Below are 14,174 nucleotides of genomic sequence, written 5' to 3' on the forward strand. Positions count from 1 at the left end.
CATCTCAAATTGAATCCTAAGGAAAACTACTATTCCATTTTCTCCCTTTGTACTTATCACTTCCTGACTCTTAAAAGACTAATCTTGGAAAAAGTTTTAAACGTTTCAGGGGCACACCTCCAGCCCCTGCAATTTCGGTCTATCATTATCTGTTAACCAAGGAAGGGCACCCTTACTTCACAGACTCCTGTTAGGAAAATGACCTTACCCGTACCGAGGAAATCCCTTCTCATGTCATATATAATAAGACATTCAGAATTACTGCCACAGAAGTGTAAGCAAGGACACACGTTGGTGACTTTTTAAGATCTCAACACCCACATTCTGGCTGTTTTCAGTTTCTAAATTGTGCAACTTAGGGTGAGACAAATGGGAAGATTTAAGGAGCCGTAAAATCGTGTCAATAATCTGACTAGCATGGTCTCCTTGGTCTTTGAGTCCCATTAAAAAATAATTATTCAGTTAATCTTTTTACGTTCTAAAAAACTCTTACTGAATTGGATTAACTATAATAGAATATCCAAATCACAAGACAGAGGTCTACTACAAGAAAAAGAGTTAGAAAGTACAACTCAGAACACTCAAAACACACGCCAAAAGATATGCACCACACCATGTTCTGTGTTAATCACTGTCACGTGACATGCATTCTGTGGGTCATCCCGTCGAACAGCCACACATGAAATCTGGCGACTTATAATATGCGTACCTACCTTCAGGAAAAGTATCGAATATCAATGTATCAATACAATGCCAATAAAACTCACACACCACAGGTAACATGCAGTTAACACCTGCCATGCTCAGATGGAAAAACATCATAGAAAATAAAGGAGAGAGAAAATAGAGTAAGACACTCAACTGATTCACTCAGAGCTCCTGATTTCTGTTTACTTGTATTTAAGCCTTTACTTTTACCCTAACGTTTGAATGTTACCACAAAGTCTCCATGCCCAGGGTCAGAAAGCCACTGAAGTGGCGAGGAACCTCTAACAGTATCAGTAAAATAATTTTACAGCATTTTAATAAATGACTTGTGGTTTTGTGGCCCCGCCTTCAAAATGTTCAGCTCTGTCAAGAGGTCAATTCAGTATGGGGTACTGACGTGTTCCCAGAGACAAAGTTTTTACCTAAACTCTTGAAGAGCAGTTTGTGCTTCCTCTAGCTCACTTCAGAATAACAACCTCAGCATACGTGGAATCACTGTTCAGGGATGCACCACGTCTTTGGCTGTGTTGCCAAAGACGTTTGTTTGCATTCAGCATGGACGGAAACAGGGTGTTACAGGCGGCTCCAAAATAAGGCCAGGGTCCACGTGAAGGGTGCGCTGTACGTCAGTCAGACCTTCAAGGACCAAAAAGGAAAGGGAGGGGGAGCACACAGAGGCAGGAGAGGATGGCCCGCCAGCCAGCTCGGTGCCCCCCCCCACCCCCGGCACCCTGCGAGCCCTGGCAGCACCTGACACCCCGAGGGTCCCGCGGAAAGCCACCCGCTCACAGGCTCAGCACCACACTGCTGCCTCCTCCCTAGTTTTTGTCTCCAGCAGGAGATGGAACAGCGGTGAGGAGACGGCGGACAGAGCCGGCCCCTCGGGCAGGTGCTGACCACGCAGCCTGCTCACCTCAAGATTCTGTCTTCCTCTTTGATTGCACCCTAGGAATTTAGGAACATCCAGTCATAGTGGCTGTGAATGATGAACCCCCTGAACAGGCTAGAAACCAAAGTTCATATTTACATGAATTATCTCTCTAAAAATGACCTGGTTTCTCAGTTAATTTCAGTAGAGGTGTATATATCGCCTGCTTTAAGGAAGAGATTGACTCCGAAATAATGTTTATTACAAAAGCAATTTCTATAAAGCAAATCTTTCCTCTAATTTTCCAAGTGAACTGGGCGAAATAATACAAGTTGAGTCGAAACTTGTTATGAGAAGACGACAGGCAACAAATGGCCTGGGCAGCGTGAGAACGGTCAGCGGCCGCCCCTAAAGCCTGCTGTCGGCCCCACCTCTGCTCGTTCCCTGGCGCGCTGGGCACGCTGGGCACGCTGGGCCACACTCCGCAGTGGTCAGCCCCCAGAGGCCTCCCTTCAGGGGCACAGGTCCCAGGATGGAGCCCCTCTGCCCTCCGTCTGCGCTGGTGGGAATGGCACAGCAGGTGTGCAGGCTCGCTTCCCCACGAGAAGCCACAGCTTAAGGTACAAATCTCAGCACAATTCTTTCGGTGGAAGGACTGCTTCCCAGTCATTTAAAATGGTTTTACTGTAGTAGGCAGAACAGCCACTCTATCAGTGTGGTTTCCTCTCTCCTTTAATAGTTATGACCACCAGAAAAACAATGGGGACGTAATTTCTAGCTACTTAGGTAAGTGAAAAAACAGGGTTCAAAGAATCAATGAACAAAACCATCAGGCTACAAATGAACACAACATTCAGCCAGTCATCATACCTGAATATCCCCAGAGAAGCTGTTGTGCTAGAATATAATCAAATCCGTTTTAGAAAAAGCCAGAGTTGTCATAACTTTCATATGACAGCTACAGAAATTATAAAGTATCTTAACACTGTTTGTAGAATCTTTACACATAAGAGGTAAAAGAAAAGCCATAAACAAAACTCGATACATGGCAGAATATACGTTTAAGATTGAAAGGTGTATTTCAATGCAAACTAAATCCAAACTACGTTAAGGGGGCGAAATCTCAGTTCAGAAAGAAATCAAAATCTGTACTTTATCTGCATCAATTACATTCCAACAATATAAATACAGTCAGGCGATAAGCTCCAGGTGGGCTTTCTGTACAAGCTCTCATCGTATAGTATTCAGGTAGCCTAGATAATTAAGAAAGGGAAGACCTCTGATTTTGGAAGGCTTTTGAATACCTCTGTAGAGTACACACAGTACACTGAATTCTGACCTTATGACAAAGAAAGGGAGGTTTTATCCCATATTTCCTCTACCTGCCTGCGGTAACCAACAATTACAGACCTCAAAGAAGCCCTCCTCTCCCCAAAGCAAGCACCTGCCTACAACTGGGTAAGAAGGCTGGGGACGTGGGTACCTTGGGCTCAACCTGTCAGCAGATACAGAGACCACGGGTCTTGGCAAAGGAATTTAAGCTCCTCTGATCATCACATCCATCATTTTGTCAGTTACCAATACTGACTGGGCCCTAGAGACACAGAAACAGACAAGACAGCCTGGTCCCAGACCTTGGCTTATGCCTCGTGGGGAAGGCAGGGAGCAGACACCCTCTTAGAAATGCCCAGCACAGGCAGGAGCTCAGGATGGGGTCACACGTGGACTGTGCCGGCGTGGAGCACGAGGCCAGGGGGCAAGGACAGCCACGGGCACCGTGCCTACGGGAGGGACAGACACGTGGTCTTCCAACACGAGGGGGTCACGGGAGGTGAGGACCCAGGTGACCGACGGCACTCACAGTAAGGGCAGGTGCGGCAGCCCCTTTCCAGGTACCAGGCCTCATTCTAACAGCCAGAAAATGGAGCCAAGTAACAAAGAACCCCACATGCTAAGGATTCTGGCCTTTATTCAGAGAAAACAGGGACGAAGCCTTTGAAAGAGTTTCAGGTGAGAAATGAGAAAATCTCATTTCAGAAAGATAACCTAGCAGTGCTGTGGCCTTCACTCGAGAGGCCAGAGTCCACGTGGGGAGATTGTCCGGGGCATTTCCAATCCCAGCTGAGAAGAGGTCGCCTCCAGGAGGCTGACGGTGGGGTCGGGAGGGAGAAGGGCTCCTGAAACGCGGCCTGGGGGGCCACAGACTCGGCTCTCGCGCCGAATCGCCCCACGCTTCTCATCTACACACAGGAGGCTGACCCAAAGCTGCCGCTTTTCCGGGAGGGCTCCCTGCAGGTACCTGAGCTGCCGCCTCGGTAAGGAACCCCGAGGGGCCACACCACCCCTCAGACACGACGTCTGCACACTTTGCCTGAGCGCCTGCCACGGAGTGTGCCCGCGCCAGCTCCTCTGCCAGCTCCCTAACCTGCCAGCCTCCCAGCAGTGACTCTGTCCCTGAATGTGACCCAGGCCCCGTCCCCCAGCTCTGCCTCTGTCCCCGTATGAGACCCAGGCCTGGTAGACTGGCCCACAGCACCGCGGACCCTGCTGTGAACACCTCTGGTTTCATGCTTCTTTATATTCTGCCCCCGAGCGCCATGCCCAGCACGTAGGGGCAATTCCAGCCACTGTTCGCTGCAGAGACCGGGGTCATGAAATGGACCAAGGCCCAGGGACCACCCCCAGTAAGGGTGGGAAAGTTTCGATGTGCGTAGGGTCTTGGTGCCAATCCATCAGGTATTCCCTCCAAAGCCCATTCTCCTGCTCTTGTACCTTCTGAGGCATTTACTCGAGTAACTAATACGGAAAGAGTCTAGACCATTAAAAAAGTAAAACACACGGAACTGTCATTCCAACTCTGCACCCCAAGCGAGTCCCTTAAATCCTACAAATTCTTTCTGCGCAGTGTCACATCCCTGGAAGGAGGACGGGAACACGGGCTCTGCCACCTGAGGGAGATGTGACCAGGCACAGCAGCGGGCTCGGCCTCCGTGTCTGCCCTCAACCCCACCCACCCCGCCCAGCAGCAGAGGCGTGGCGCTAGCCTGGCAGCCAGGCACGGGGACACAGAGAGTAAGGGCGGCCCCAGCTCTGGGACAGTTAACTGTGGCTGCAGGCGGGGGGGGCAGCACTGGACAATGAAACCAGAACACACCCTCGCACCATGCACAGAAATAAACTCAAAATGGCTTAAGACTTAAATGTAAGACAAGACACCATCAAACTTCTAGAGAAGAACACAGGCAAAACATTCTCTGACATCAGCCAGACAAATGCTTGCGTAGGTCAGCCTCCCAAGGCAACAGAAATAAAAACAAAAATAAACCAATGGGACCTGATCAAACTGACAAGCTTTTGGCACAGCAAAGGAAACCACAAAAATAAACCACCAAGACAACCTATGGAATGAGAAAATAGTTTCAAATGATGCAACTGACAAGGGCCTAATCTCTAATATATGCAAACAACTTATACAACTCAACAGCAAAAAAACCAACAACACAGTTGAAAAATGGGCAAAAGACCTGAATAGACATTTCTCCAAAGAACATATACGGGTGGCCAATAAGCACATGAAAAAATGCTCAACATCCCTGATTATTAGAGAAATGCAAATCAAAACTACCACGAGATACCATCTCACACCAGTCAGAATGGCCATCAGTAATAAGTCCACAAATAATAAATGCCAGAGGGGGTGTGGAGAAAAGGGAACCCTCCTGCACTGTTGGTGGGAATGTCAGCTGGTACAACCACTCTGCAGAACAGTATGGAGGTCCCTTAGAAAACTATACAAAGAACTACCACATGACCCAGCAGTCCCACTCTTCGGCATATATCCGGACAAAACTTTCCCTGAAAAAGACACATGCACCCGCATGTTCATTGTAGCTCTATTCACAACAGCCAAGACATGGGAACAACCTAAATGTCCATTGGCAGATGAATGGACTAAGAAGATGTCGTATATATACACAATGGAATATGACTCAGGCACAAAAAAAGAACAAAATAATGCCATTTGCAGCAGCAGGAATGGAACTAAAGACTCTCATACTAAGTGAAGTAAGTCAGAAAGAGAAAGACAAATACCATATGAGATCACGTATCTGGAATCTCATATACAGAACTAATGAACCTTTCCACAGAGAAGAAAATCCTGGACATGAAGAACAGACTTGTGGTTGCCAAGGGGGAGGGGGAGGGAGTGGGATGGGCTGGGAATTTGGGGCTAACAGATGCAGACTCCTGCCTTTGGAGTGGATAAGCAATGAGATCCTGCTGTGTACCTCTGGGAACCACATCTAGTCACTTATGATGGAGCAGGATAATGTGAGAAAAAGAATGTATACATGCATGTGTGACTGGGTCACCTTGCTGTACAGCAGAAAACTGACAGAACACTGTAAACCAGCTGTAATGAAAAAATTAAAATCTTTAAAAAGAAAAAGAGGAATTCCCATCTTGGTACAGCAGAAACAAATCCAATTAAGAAGCATGACGTTGCAGGTTCGATCCCTGGCCTCGCTCAGTGGGTTAAGGATCCAACATTGCCGTGAGCTGTGGTGCAGGTCACAGATGAGGCTGGGATCTGGCATTGCTGTGGCTGTGGCTGTGGCACAGGTTGGCAGCAACAGCTCCAATTAGACCCCTAGCCTGGGAACTTCCATATACCGCAGGTGCAGCCCTAGGGAAGAAAAAAAAAAAAAAAGAGTGAGCACTGGAGGGGGGGGCCCTGGGAGGGAGGGCCTGCACCATGGCAGGGGCGGCAGAAAGAGGAGGGGCTGACGCAGAGGCTGTGCGGCAAAGACGGCGAAGTGGGGCTGTTTCTGAGCAGGCCGAGGGTGGGCTGCTCCCACAGAGAAGAGACGGCGGCTTGAGGAGGGTGGCGACTGGCTGTGGAAACGCCGATTCGGAGACACTAAAGGAGCTCCAGGGCAAGCTCACGGCAGCTGCCATTCCATCAGCATTTACTACGGGCCACATAGTGTTAAACTACACGCGTCACGGATACCGCATCGGATCGGCAGAGACGTGCCAACAGTGAGACCACATCACAGCGCAGGGTTTTCAATCACCTGCCCTACTGCGAAAACCAGGTAACAAATTCAACTGGGGAGTTCCTGCTGTGGCACAGTGAGATCAGCAGCGTCTCTGCAGCGCTGCGGAGCAGGTTCAATCCCCAGCCCAGCACAGTGGGTTAAAGGATCCGGTATTGGCACAGCTGCAGTGTAGGTTACAACTGTGGCTCAGATCTGATCCCTGGCCCAGGAACGCCAAATGCCGCAGGGCATCCAAAACAAGGAAAAAAACTCAGCGGGTGAGTTGTGACTGCCTGCCATCCCCCACGCAACCTTATTCCCGCGTCATTACACTTGGAATAAAGCACTCTGCATCTCAGGGAAGGCACTCTTGAGGCCGCAGACATGCTCTCATGGAAGGACGTTACTGTATTACCATGTTACGGATAAGGCGAGAAAGGCTCAGGGAGGTTGGGTTATTTTTTCCAAGTCGCACAGTAGAGGAGTTAAGTTTGAGCCCAAATCTGTGTGACGACAGAGGTGAGGCTTGTAACCACCACACTACACTGCGCTGGCCCTCCTGAGGTGGGGGTGCAACTGAAGATGTGGAAGCCATGCCACGTGCAGGACCGCGGGGGCCGGGAGTGAGGGAGGGTGCTCCAAGGAGACGAGGGGCAACCAAGAGCTGAGCAGGAGACCCTGAACAACCCCATCGGAGGGTAAGCTGAGGAACAGGTGCTCACAAATAACTCGGAGAAGCGGGCAAAGAGCAGTCTCAGGGACGCAGCGAGCACAGTCGTAAGGCCAGGGAGCTCAGAGCGGGGACGAGGTAAAACACAAACGCGCTCCGCTGGCCTTGCTGACACCGTCAGGAACTGGGGGCCTCGGTCAGGCAACCTGCCGGCCATGCTGGCAGAAGCGCAAGTCAGCGGGCAGTGCCAGGAACGATGGGGCAGGGCGCGCAGCAATACGTGCCCCCAGGCCTGGACTGGGGCCGAGGGCAGGCCTTCCAGAAACAGGACTGGGGCCGAGGGCAGGTCAGCGAACCCAAGTCAGGGTGTGTTTCCCCTGAGGGGGAAGGCGGAGCCGGGAACTGTGCAGGGAAAGGGGCAGCAGGGGCAGCAGGGGCAGGGCCGGCAGGAACACACTCAGCTCGGGGTTTTTAACGGGAAACGACCACATCACCATACAGACCCTGCCCGGGCTACCGGGTTAGAGAAACACCCACCACAGAGGAAGAGCTTCCCATGCAGCTGTATGCAGCAGAACCTTCAAAACTGGCGAGCTTTTCCCGCTCACTGGAAAGACAAGTCCTCGGCGGGCGCGTGGGGTCAGCACAACAGTCACATAATCACTACGTAGAGCAAAAAAGACCAAACGCTGTCACACATCGGTGGTGCCTCCTACGGTGGGAAGGCAGCCCCATAACTAAGGCTCGGGGCTCCCCGCCCCGCACTCGCTGCCCCTCACCCGCCCACCAGCAGAACGGGGAATGGCTCGCCGACCGGCCTGTTTAGAAAGGGGCTCTGCTGCTGCCCAGGGAGACTGCCAGGCCCGGCCCGCCAGCCCCCGTGCACGGCGGGCCCCAGCAGCCTCGGCGTGCCCAGCCAGAGTTCAAGGGCAGGACGGTCAGCAGCCACGGCTGCGCCCCGACGTCCACCTGCCGGGCCCTCCCTGCACACCCCTCACGACTCGGGTCTCAGGGAAGGGAGGCAAAGGTGTCACTTAGGGGTCCCCATCAGCTCCTACACCGTTATGCTCCCGAACATCCCAGCTGTGAATGGCAATAAGGCCGCAGCAACAACAAACTCTTGCCTGGACCTCACGGTATAAAAACAGGGAAGGCGCCCCAGGGGCAGTAACCCCTCACCCCATGGCCAGACAGAAACACGAAAAGGCTAGGGGTCGGGACCATTACATAAGCACAAGAACGGCGGGTTAATAAGTCAAGCTACAGGAAAGTGACCGTGAAGGCCAACTGTGGGACAGCCGAGCCATAAATTACAGGTGACACACGCAGTGAAGACACCCTATCCAGTGTCACCGTCCAAAACAACTAACCAGGAGCCAGAGAGAAAACCAGTGTTTACGGTATGATCCCCAAGTAACAAACGAGAAGGCACAGTAGACGAGAAGATGAAAATACATACAAAGCAGGAAGACTCAAGGTTATCAAGACGCCACCTTACCCCAGGGAAAAGGACCCGACTTTAACTCAGCCCTGCAGACGTAAGAGCCAGTGCCCAGCAGCAAGGCCGCTGCGAGGAAGGCAGCCCTGCTCCGCCGTCGCAGTCTACCCCTCTGCCTGCTGGGTCGGGAGTAACTTTCAACCAACTTCCAAATCCACGGCCACCTCAGAAACCTCTGGCCACGGGCAACGTCCCCTCTTTCCACAGTGAAGCAGCACAGCCAGAGACTGACCCACAGCGGCACGTGCGATCCCGGACGGGCCTGGCAAACCTAAGCGTGCGCCGCGGCAGCACGCACAGCCCACACCGCTGCCTCCTCCACAGGAGGCGCGGGAGTCGGGATCACGGTCGCCCCGAGGGCACGGGGCTCCGTGCAAAAGGCCGGGTGCTGGCAGTCTGCTGGCGTGGAGCTGCAGCACGTGTTGGGTTTATAAAAGTTCATCAGGCCTACATTTAAGACATAGAGACTTTCCATATGCACGTTACATTTCAGTGTAAAGTTTTATACAAGAATATAGGCGAGAATTTGAAAACTAAAGATTGCTGGAATTGGAGCACAGGATGGCAGAGTTACAGGCAAGCGTGTTTGGCTAAGGCTCCCTGGAAGATGACGATTCCCAACTGAGGGAGGGATCTGGATGCCCTCGGGCTTGCACGGCACCCTCGGCCTCACCCCACTCCACGTGGGCCTGGCCCCGTCCAACTCCTTCCCTCCCGCTCCACGCGGGGAGAGGCGCCGTCGTCAGCAACTCGTCCTTCGGCAGGTGTCTCTGACAAGAAAATTGCATCCACCGCCAAAGACACGCCGCAAAGAATACTCTTTCCAACCATAACTAGGGGGACAAATCTAGACGTTTTCAGGCCAATATCTAACTTCAAAGGCTCAGGCAACCGTCTTGCAAGAGAAGGGCGTTTGCCGAAGCTGAAAGACCATACTGCACACAACCACGCCGTCCTCTCTCTTCCTAAGAAGAGCTCCCGCTCAAGGCCAGCACCCTCTGCTGGGGCCGCCCCGCCGCAGAGCTCCTCGGCCCACCGGCGCTTCCCGGCACAGCCACACAGGGCAGTGGAGGGCACGTGTCATGCCCACGGGCCAAAGCCGACCCCTCTGCCCTGTGCCACCTAAGGGACAGTGGCTGCACTCACTGCCACACGGGCTACGGAGGTGAGGCGGGGGCTCAGACCAGAAGGAAACAAGAAAGCACTAAAAACTGCACAGCCCTGTGCACGTCTAAGAACTGATTTCCATAAATGCCCACCACCACCGTGACAAGAGAGCCCATCAAACACAGTATCGCCTGCGGATTCTTTGGGATGGCAAAATCCACTATTAAAACATCTTAAACTACAATCACATGAGGTTGATGTGAAACCATCGAGTTACGGGTCTAAAACGCATAACCATCGGCAATTTCATACTGATTCAACCTAATGGAAAACTTAAACTGTTTACATTTCTATAAATACGTTTATTTAAAAAAAAAAAAACTAAACAGCTATAATACCTCGTGTTTGGGCAGCTTCCTTTAAAGCAGCCAGAAGATGAGGTTTCAAGTTATCCAAAATAAATCTTCCTTCGAGACCTGGGAAGAGGGACCTAAAACATGAAAGAAATACAAGTTGAACCTTCTAACAAGGCTGATACATCCAATCACACAACTTCAAGGCAACTCCATGTACTTACTATTTACATAAATTATAAGGCACACATCAAATCACACTGCAATACTCCTGACCAAGCATTCCCCCGCTTCCCTTTAAGACACAAATCACGCACCATTTCCAAAACCAGAAGGAGTCTACACATCTCAGGATGAACCTAGTTTACTTCCTGAAATGTCAATACCCATCCTCGGTCATAAAGAAATTCTTAACATGGCATTTTCATTCATTTAATTTCATCAAAATAATTCGTTACTGACTACTTTTAGTTAGTATTAGCTCTTTAGAACCATTATTTGCAGTGTTCTCTTACTGGAATTTCCAAGAAAACAACTGCTAGAACTTGTTTCCCCTGCAGCATGCAGAAGCTCCTGGGCCAGGGATCAAACGCACGCCGCAGCAGTGACAGCACTGGACCCTCAACTGCGAGGCCCCTGGGGAACTCTGAACTTTCTAACTGCCAGTAATCTGCACGCTTTTGCCTTCAGAGTATAACCGTGCGTCCCCTCCTGTTCTAACAGGGCCGTTGTGCCAGGCCCTCCTCGCTGCGGCTGCACCGTAACCGCTGCGTTTCCCAGCAGGCTCCAAACGCGCCCGGGATGGGGCCCCAGGGGTCGGCAGCGCTGTGGAAGCGGGCCCCGCACGTACCTGGGGTGGTCCTCTGAGGTAATATAGACGACATCCTGGTCTGAGACAGACGAGGAGAAGGGAACAAAGCTTCCACTTTGCAAAGGCAGCAGCTCCAGCCCGAGCAGCTCGCTGTAGGCCTGGTCGGAGAGCACAAACTCGAGCAGGTGAAGCTTCTCGGCAGCGCCGCCCAGGGGGGCCGCCTTCCTCAGCACCTGCCGTGTCCACGCGGGCGTCACCTTCCCCGCGGGCCTGGCACCGGCGGCGGCCAGCTGGACGGCAGCAGCCACGTGGGCCGGCACCTTGACCACCTGCTTCCCGGCGCTCTGGAGGTAGCTGAGCACAGACCTGGTGTAGTCCAGACTCTCGTCCAGCTCGGAGAAGCACGCCTGCTCCAGCCTGACCCAGTGGCCGCTGAGGGAGTAAAGGACCTCGTTCTGGAACAGCTCGCGAAACAGAGGCTCCAGCACGGGCTGCCAGTGCACCCGGGCCCGGTCCACGTCCGGCCAAAGCCTGTAGACGGCATCGGCCGACAGCGGCAGGCCGGGGCTCCTTTCCGCCTGCAGGCGGCTGATGGCATCCAGGATCAGGGTGGCGTAGGCGCGAGGGACCACGCTCCCGACCAGCAGCTCGTTCCACAAGGCCGCCGGGTCCCTCCACTGGTCCAGCTCTCTCCATTTGATGCTTCTGCGATTGTCCGTCAGGCCGAAGAAGCCGCTGATGTGCACAGGGAGGCCCGTCTTGCTCTCGTCGCCCGGCGGCAGAGGGAGGAAGCAGAAGGCTCTCCCCACGAAGCCGGAGGCTGCCCCGCCCGCCTCCTCGCCCCCGCTGGACAAGGGCATGGCTATGCCAATGACCGGCACGAACTTCAACTCGTCGGCCAGCGCGTCCAGCTGGGTACTGATGCCCCGGCCGCCCACACTGTTACACACCAGCCAAGACGTCCTCTGCGTGCCCCCAGCGCACGCGTCCTCCACCACCACGTCCATCGGGTACGTCGCGCAGGTTATGCTCTTGCTGGGCACCTTGGCACAGTAGCTGCTGATGGCGGCGCCCAGGGCCCTGACGGCGTCCGGCCGCTCCAGCTTCGGGGCCTCGCCCTCGCTGGCCGTCACCCTGAACACCAGCTTCTCGGTGCCATCGGCCTCGCGGACATGCAAGGAGACGTCCTGCACACTTTTCAGGAAGAGCAGCACCGTGTCTGCATCGGCCCGGAAGGACTCGAACAACTCGAGAACCTTCTGCTTATTGTAGAGGTTACCGCTAAGCTGCGAGGGCTGCAGGCGGAGGGGGAACCGGAAGAATGTGCCCGGAAAACTGCCGCTTAGAAACGTTTCCTCGGTGCTTCCAAAAATGCCAATAAACGGTGCAAACTGGTCTGCAAGCTCGCTGATTTCTTTGCTGTCATCTTTAAGATTCCAACACTGGCCTGATTCGTGTGGACCAAACAGGGTTTGATGGGGATCCAGCATCCCAATCTGGTCCCCACTGAAGATACAAGGAACATCTGCGAAGGAAAATCCCACCGTCACCATCGACTCTGAAACGCAGTGGACAAGCACCATCACAGCCACACACAGGCTACCACCAGAAGGTTCCACTTGAGAAAGCATGCGTCACAACAGAGCCATCCAAAAACAAGCTGCATTTAGCGCTGAGAATACGATTCTCTGAACTCGAAAAATGATGGATTGCTCTCTTGAGTCACAAAGTCCCAGGCATCGAGGGGCTTCACAAGAGGATCGGGAAACCCTAAGCTCCATCTGCAAACACACACCACACAGCTCCACCAGGTAACCCTAACCCTAACCCTAAACCTAACCCTAACCCTAGGGGGGGAACTCACACGCCCACCACAGCCATGGGACCTCAATCAATCAGAACAAAGCTGCAGCCTACGCCCCAAACACGAACTTCACCCAGAGACTCCGACAGAGAGGGGACAGAAGAACCGCGCAGGCAATTCTGTGGCCTGGAGCGAGTCAGAAATGGGCTCATCTGACTGAGGCCTTCATCTGCAGATGCGATGCAACCAGGGACATCCGCCTGTGACAGGGCTGCTCCACTCCGGGCTCAGCTGTCACACCGCCCAGGCCCAAGCCCTCCGGGGTCTGACGTAGGAACTGGTAACTCGGCCAACCCGGCCGCCAGGTCGAGCACCAGCGCGGTCTACACCCCTTCCGTCCACACCCCCTTCCCACACCTTTTCCCGGAACTGCGTCAGGAAGCCTCCTGCCGGTGGTAAAGCAGGAGGCATGACCTTTACCAGCCCCAGCTCGGAGCAGCCGCTCCAGCCAGCGCCACCCCACGTGCCCACGCTCATTCTGGACCAGGGATGAGCCCACATGAGACGCAGACACGGAGTCGGCAGACTCAGAACGCTTCACTCCTGCAGAGTCTCCACACCGCTGCAGCTCACACCTGCGCCCCCGTAAAATTTAAAGCCTGAGGGTCTCGCACAAAGAGCTGAACACACGAATGCGCGCGTGTAATCGGTACAGGATGTGGGCGGGATTTCGTCCATCTTAGTATGCAGTGTAACTGATGTCACCTGGAAGGGTGTTTCGCATTGTAACGATGTAAAGGCAACTGGAAACAGGCTCACTGAAAGTGGGCCATGGCGAGCAGACCGCCCGCCTGCCTGGGGCGGTCCCAGGTCAGGCCAGTGTCTGAGAAGGAAACCACCTCTTTCGCCCTCAGGAGCGCCCCGCTGTGGGTGCTAAATTATATGGCCACGCTGGCCCCAGCTACAGCCTGCCAGCTCAAACTCCCCTTCTCCTGCAGGTTCAAAATGCAAACACAGTTTGAAATTAAACCATAGCAAGCGCTAATTTCTGAAAAGCTTTATCACAAAACTACAGTAGATACTAAGAGCTCTGACTCTGGAAGAACAGCCATATACGCTGAGAGACATCTGCCCTAGAGTGTCACAGACCTCCTCCTGTAACTGCGAATCGGAAACCTCCTATTCTTCCTCGATGCCAGACACAATTTCAAAGTGCTAAAATACTCCTAAGTTTAAGGAGGGCAAAATTTTTATGAAGAAAATGAGAAAGGAGAGTCATGTCAGAGATCTTCTGTCAGGTCCTCAACCAGCGG

The 14,174-nt window shown here is 53.0% G+C and overlaps 1 protein-coding gene across 8 annotated transcripts in view; it reads right to left on the reverse strand.

Moving 5' to 3' along the window:
- Positions 1 to 14,174, reverse strand: part of SACS (sacsin molecular chaperone) — a 73,490-nt gene that overhangs the window by 14,087 nt on the left and 45,229 nt on the right. For 4 of the 8 annotated variants that reach the window (XM_021065465.2, XM_021065462.2, XM_084981239.1 and 1 more), the window contains 3 exons: positions 11,097 to 12,582; positions 10,292 to 10,383; positions 2,447 to 2,473 (listed from right to left, as the gene is read on the reverse strand). In XM_021065465.2, coding sequence (XP_020921124.1) covers positions 2,447 to 2,473; positions 10,292 to 10,383; positions 11,097 to 12,582 — 1,605 coding nt within the window. The remainder of the gene's footprint in view (positions 1 to 2,446; positions 2,474 to 10,291; positions 10,384 to 11,096; positions 12,583 to 14,174) is intronic. The other 4 variants (XM_084981238.1, XM_021065464.2, XM_084981240.1 and 1 more) reach the window with 1 other exon arrangement.

This window comes from Sus scrofa, chromosome 11 (assembly GCF_054392235.1).
Source record: "Sus scrofa isolate SSC_HxYL_T2T_F1_AM1 chromosome 11, Sscrofa_HxYL_maternal_Yorkshire_Landrace_v2.0, whole genome shotgun sequence".
NCBI lineage: Eukaryota > Metazoa > Chordata > Mammalia > Artiodactyla > Suidae > Sus > Sus scrofa.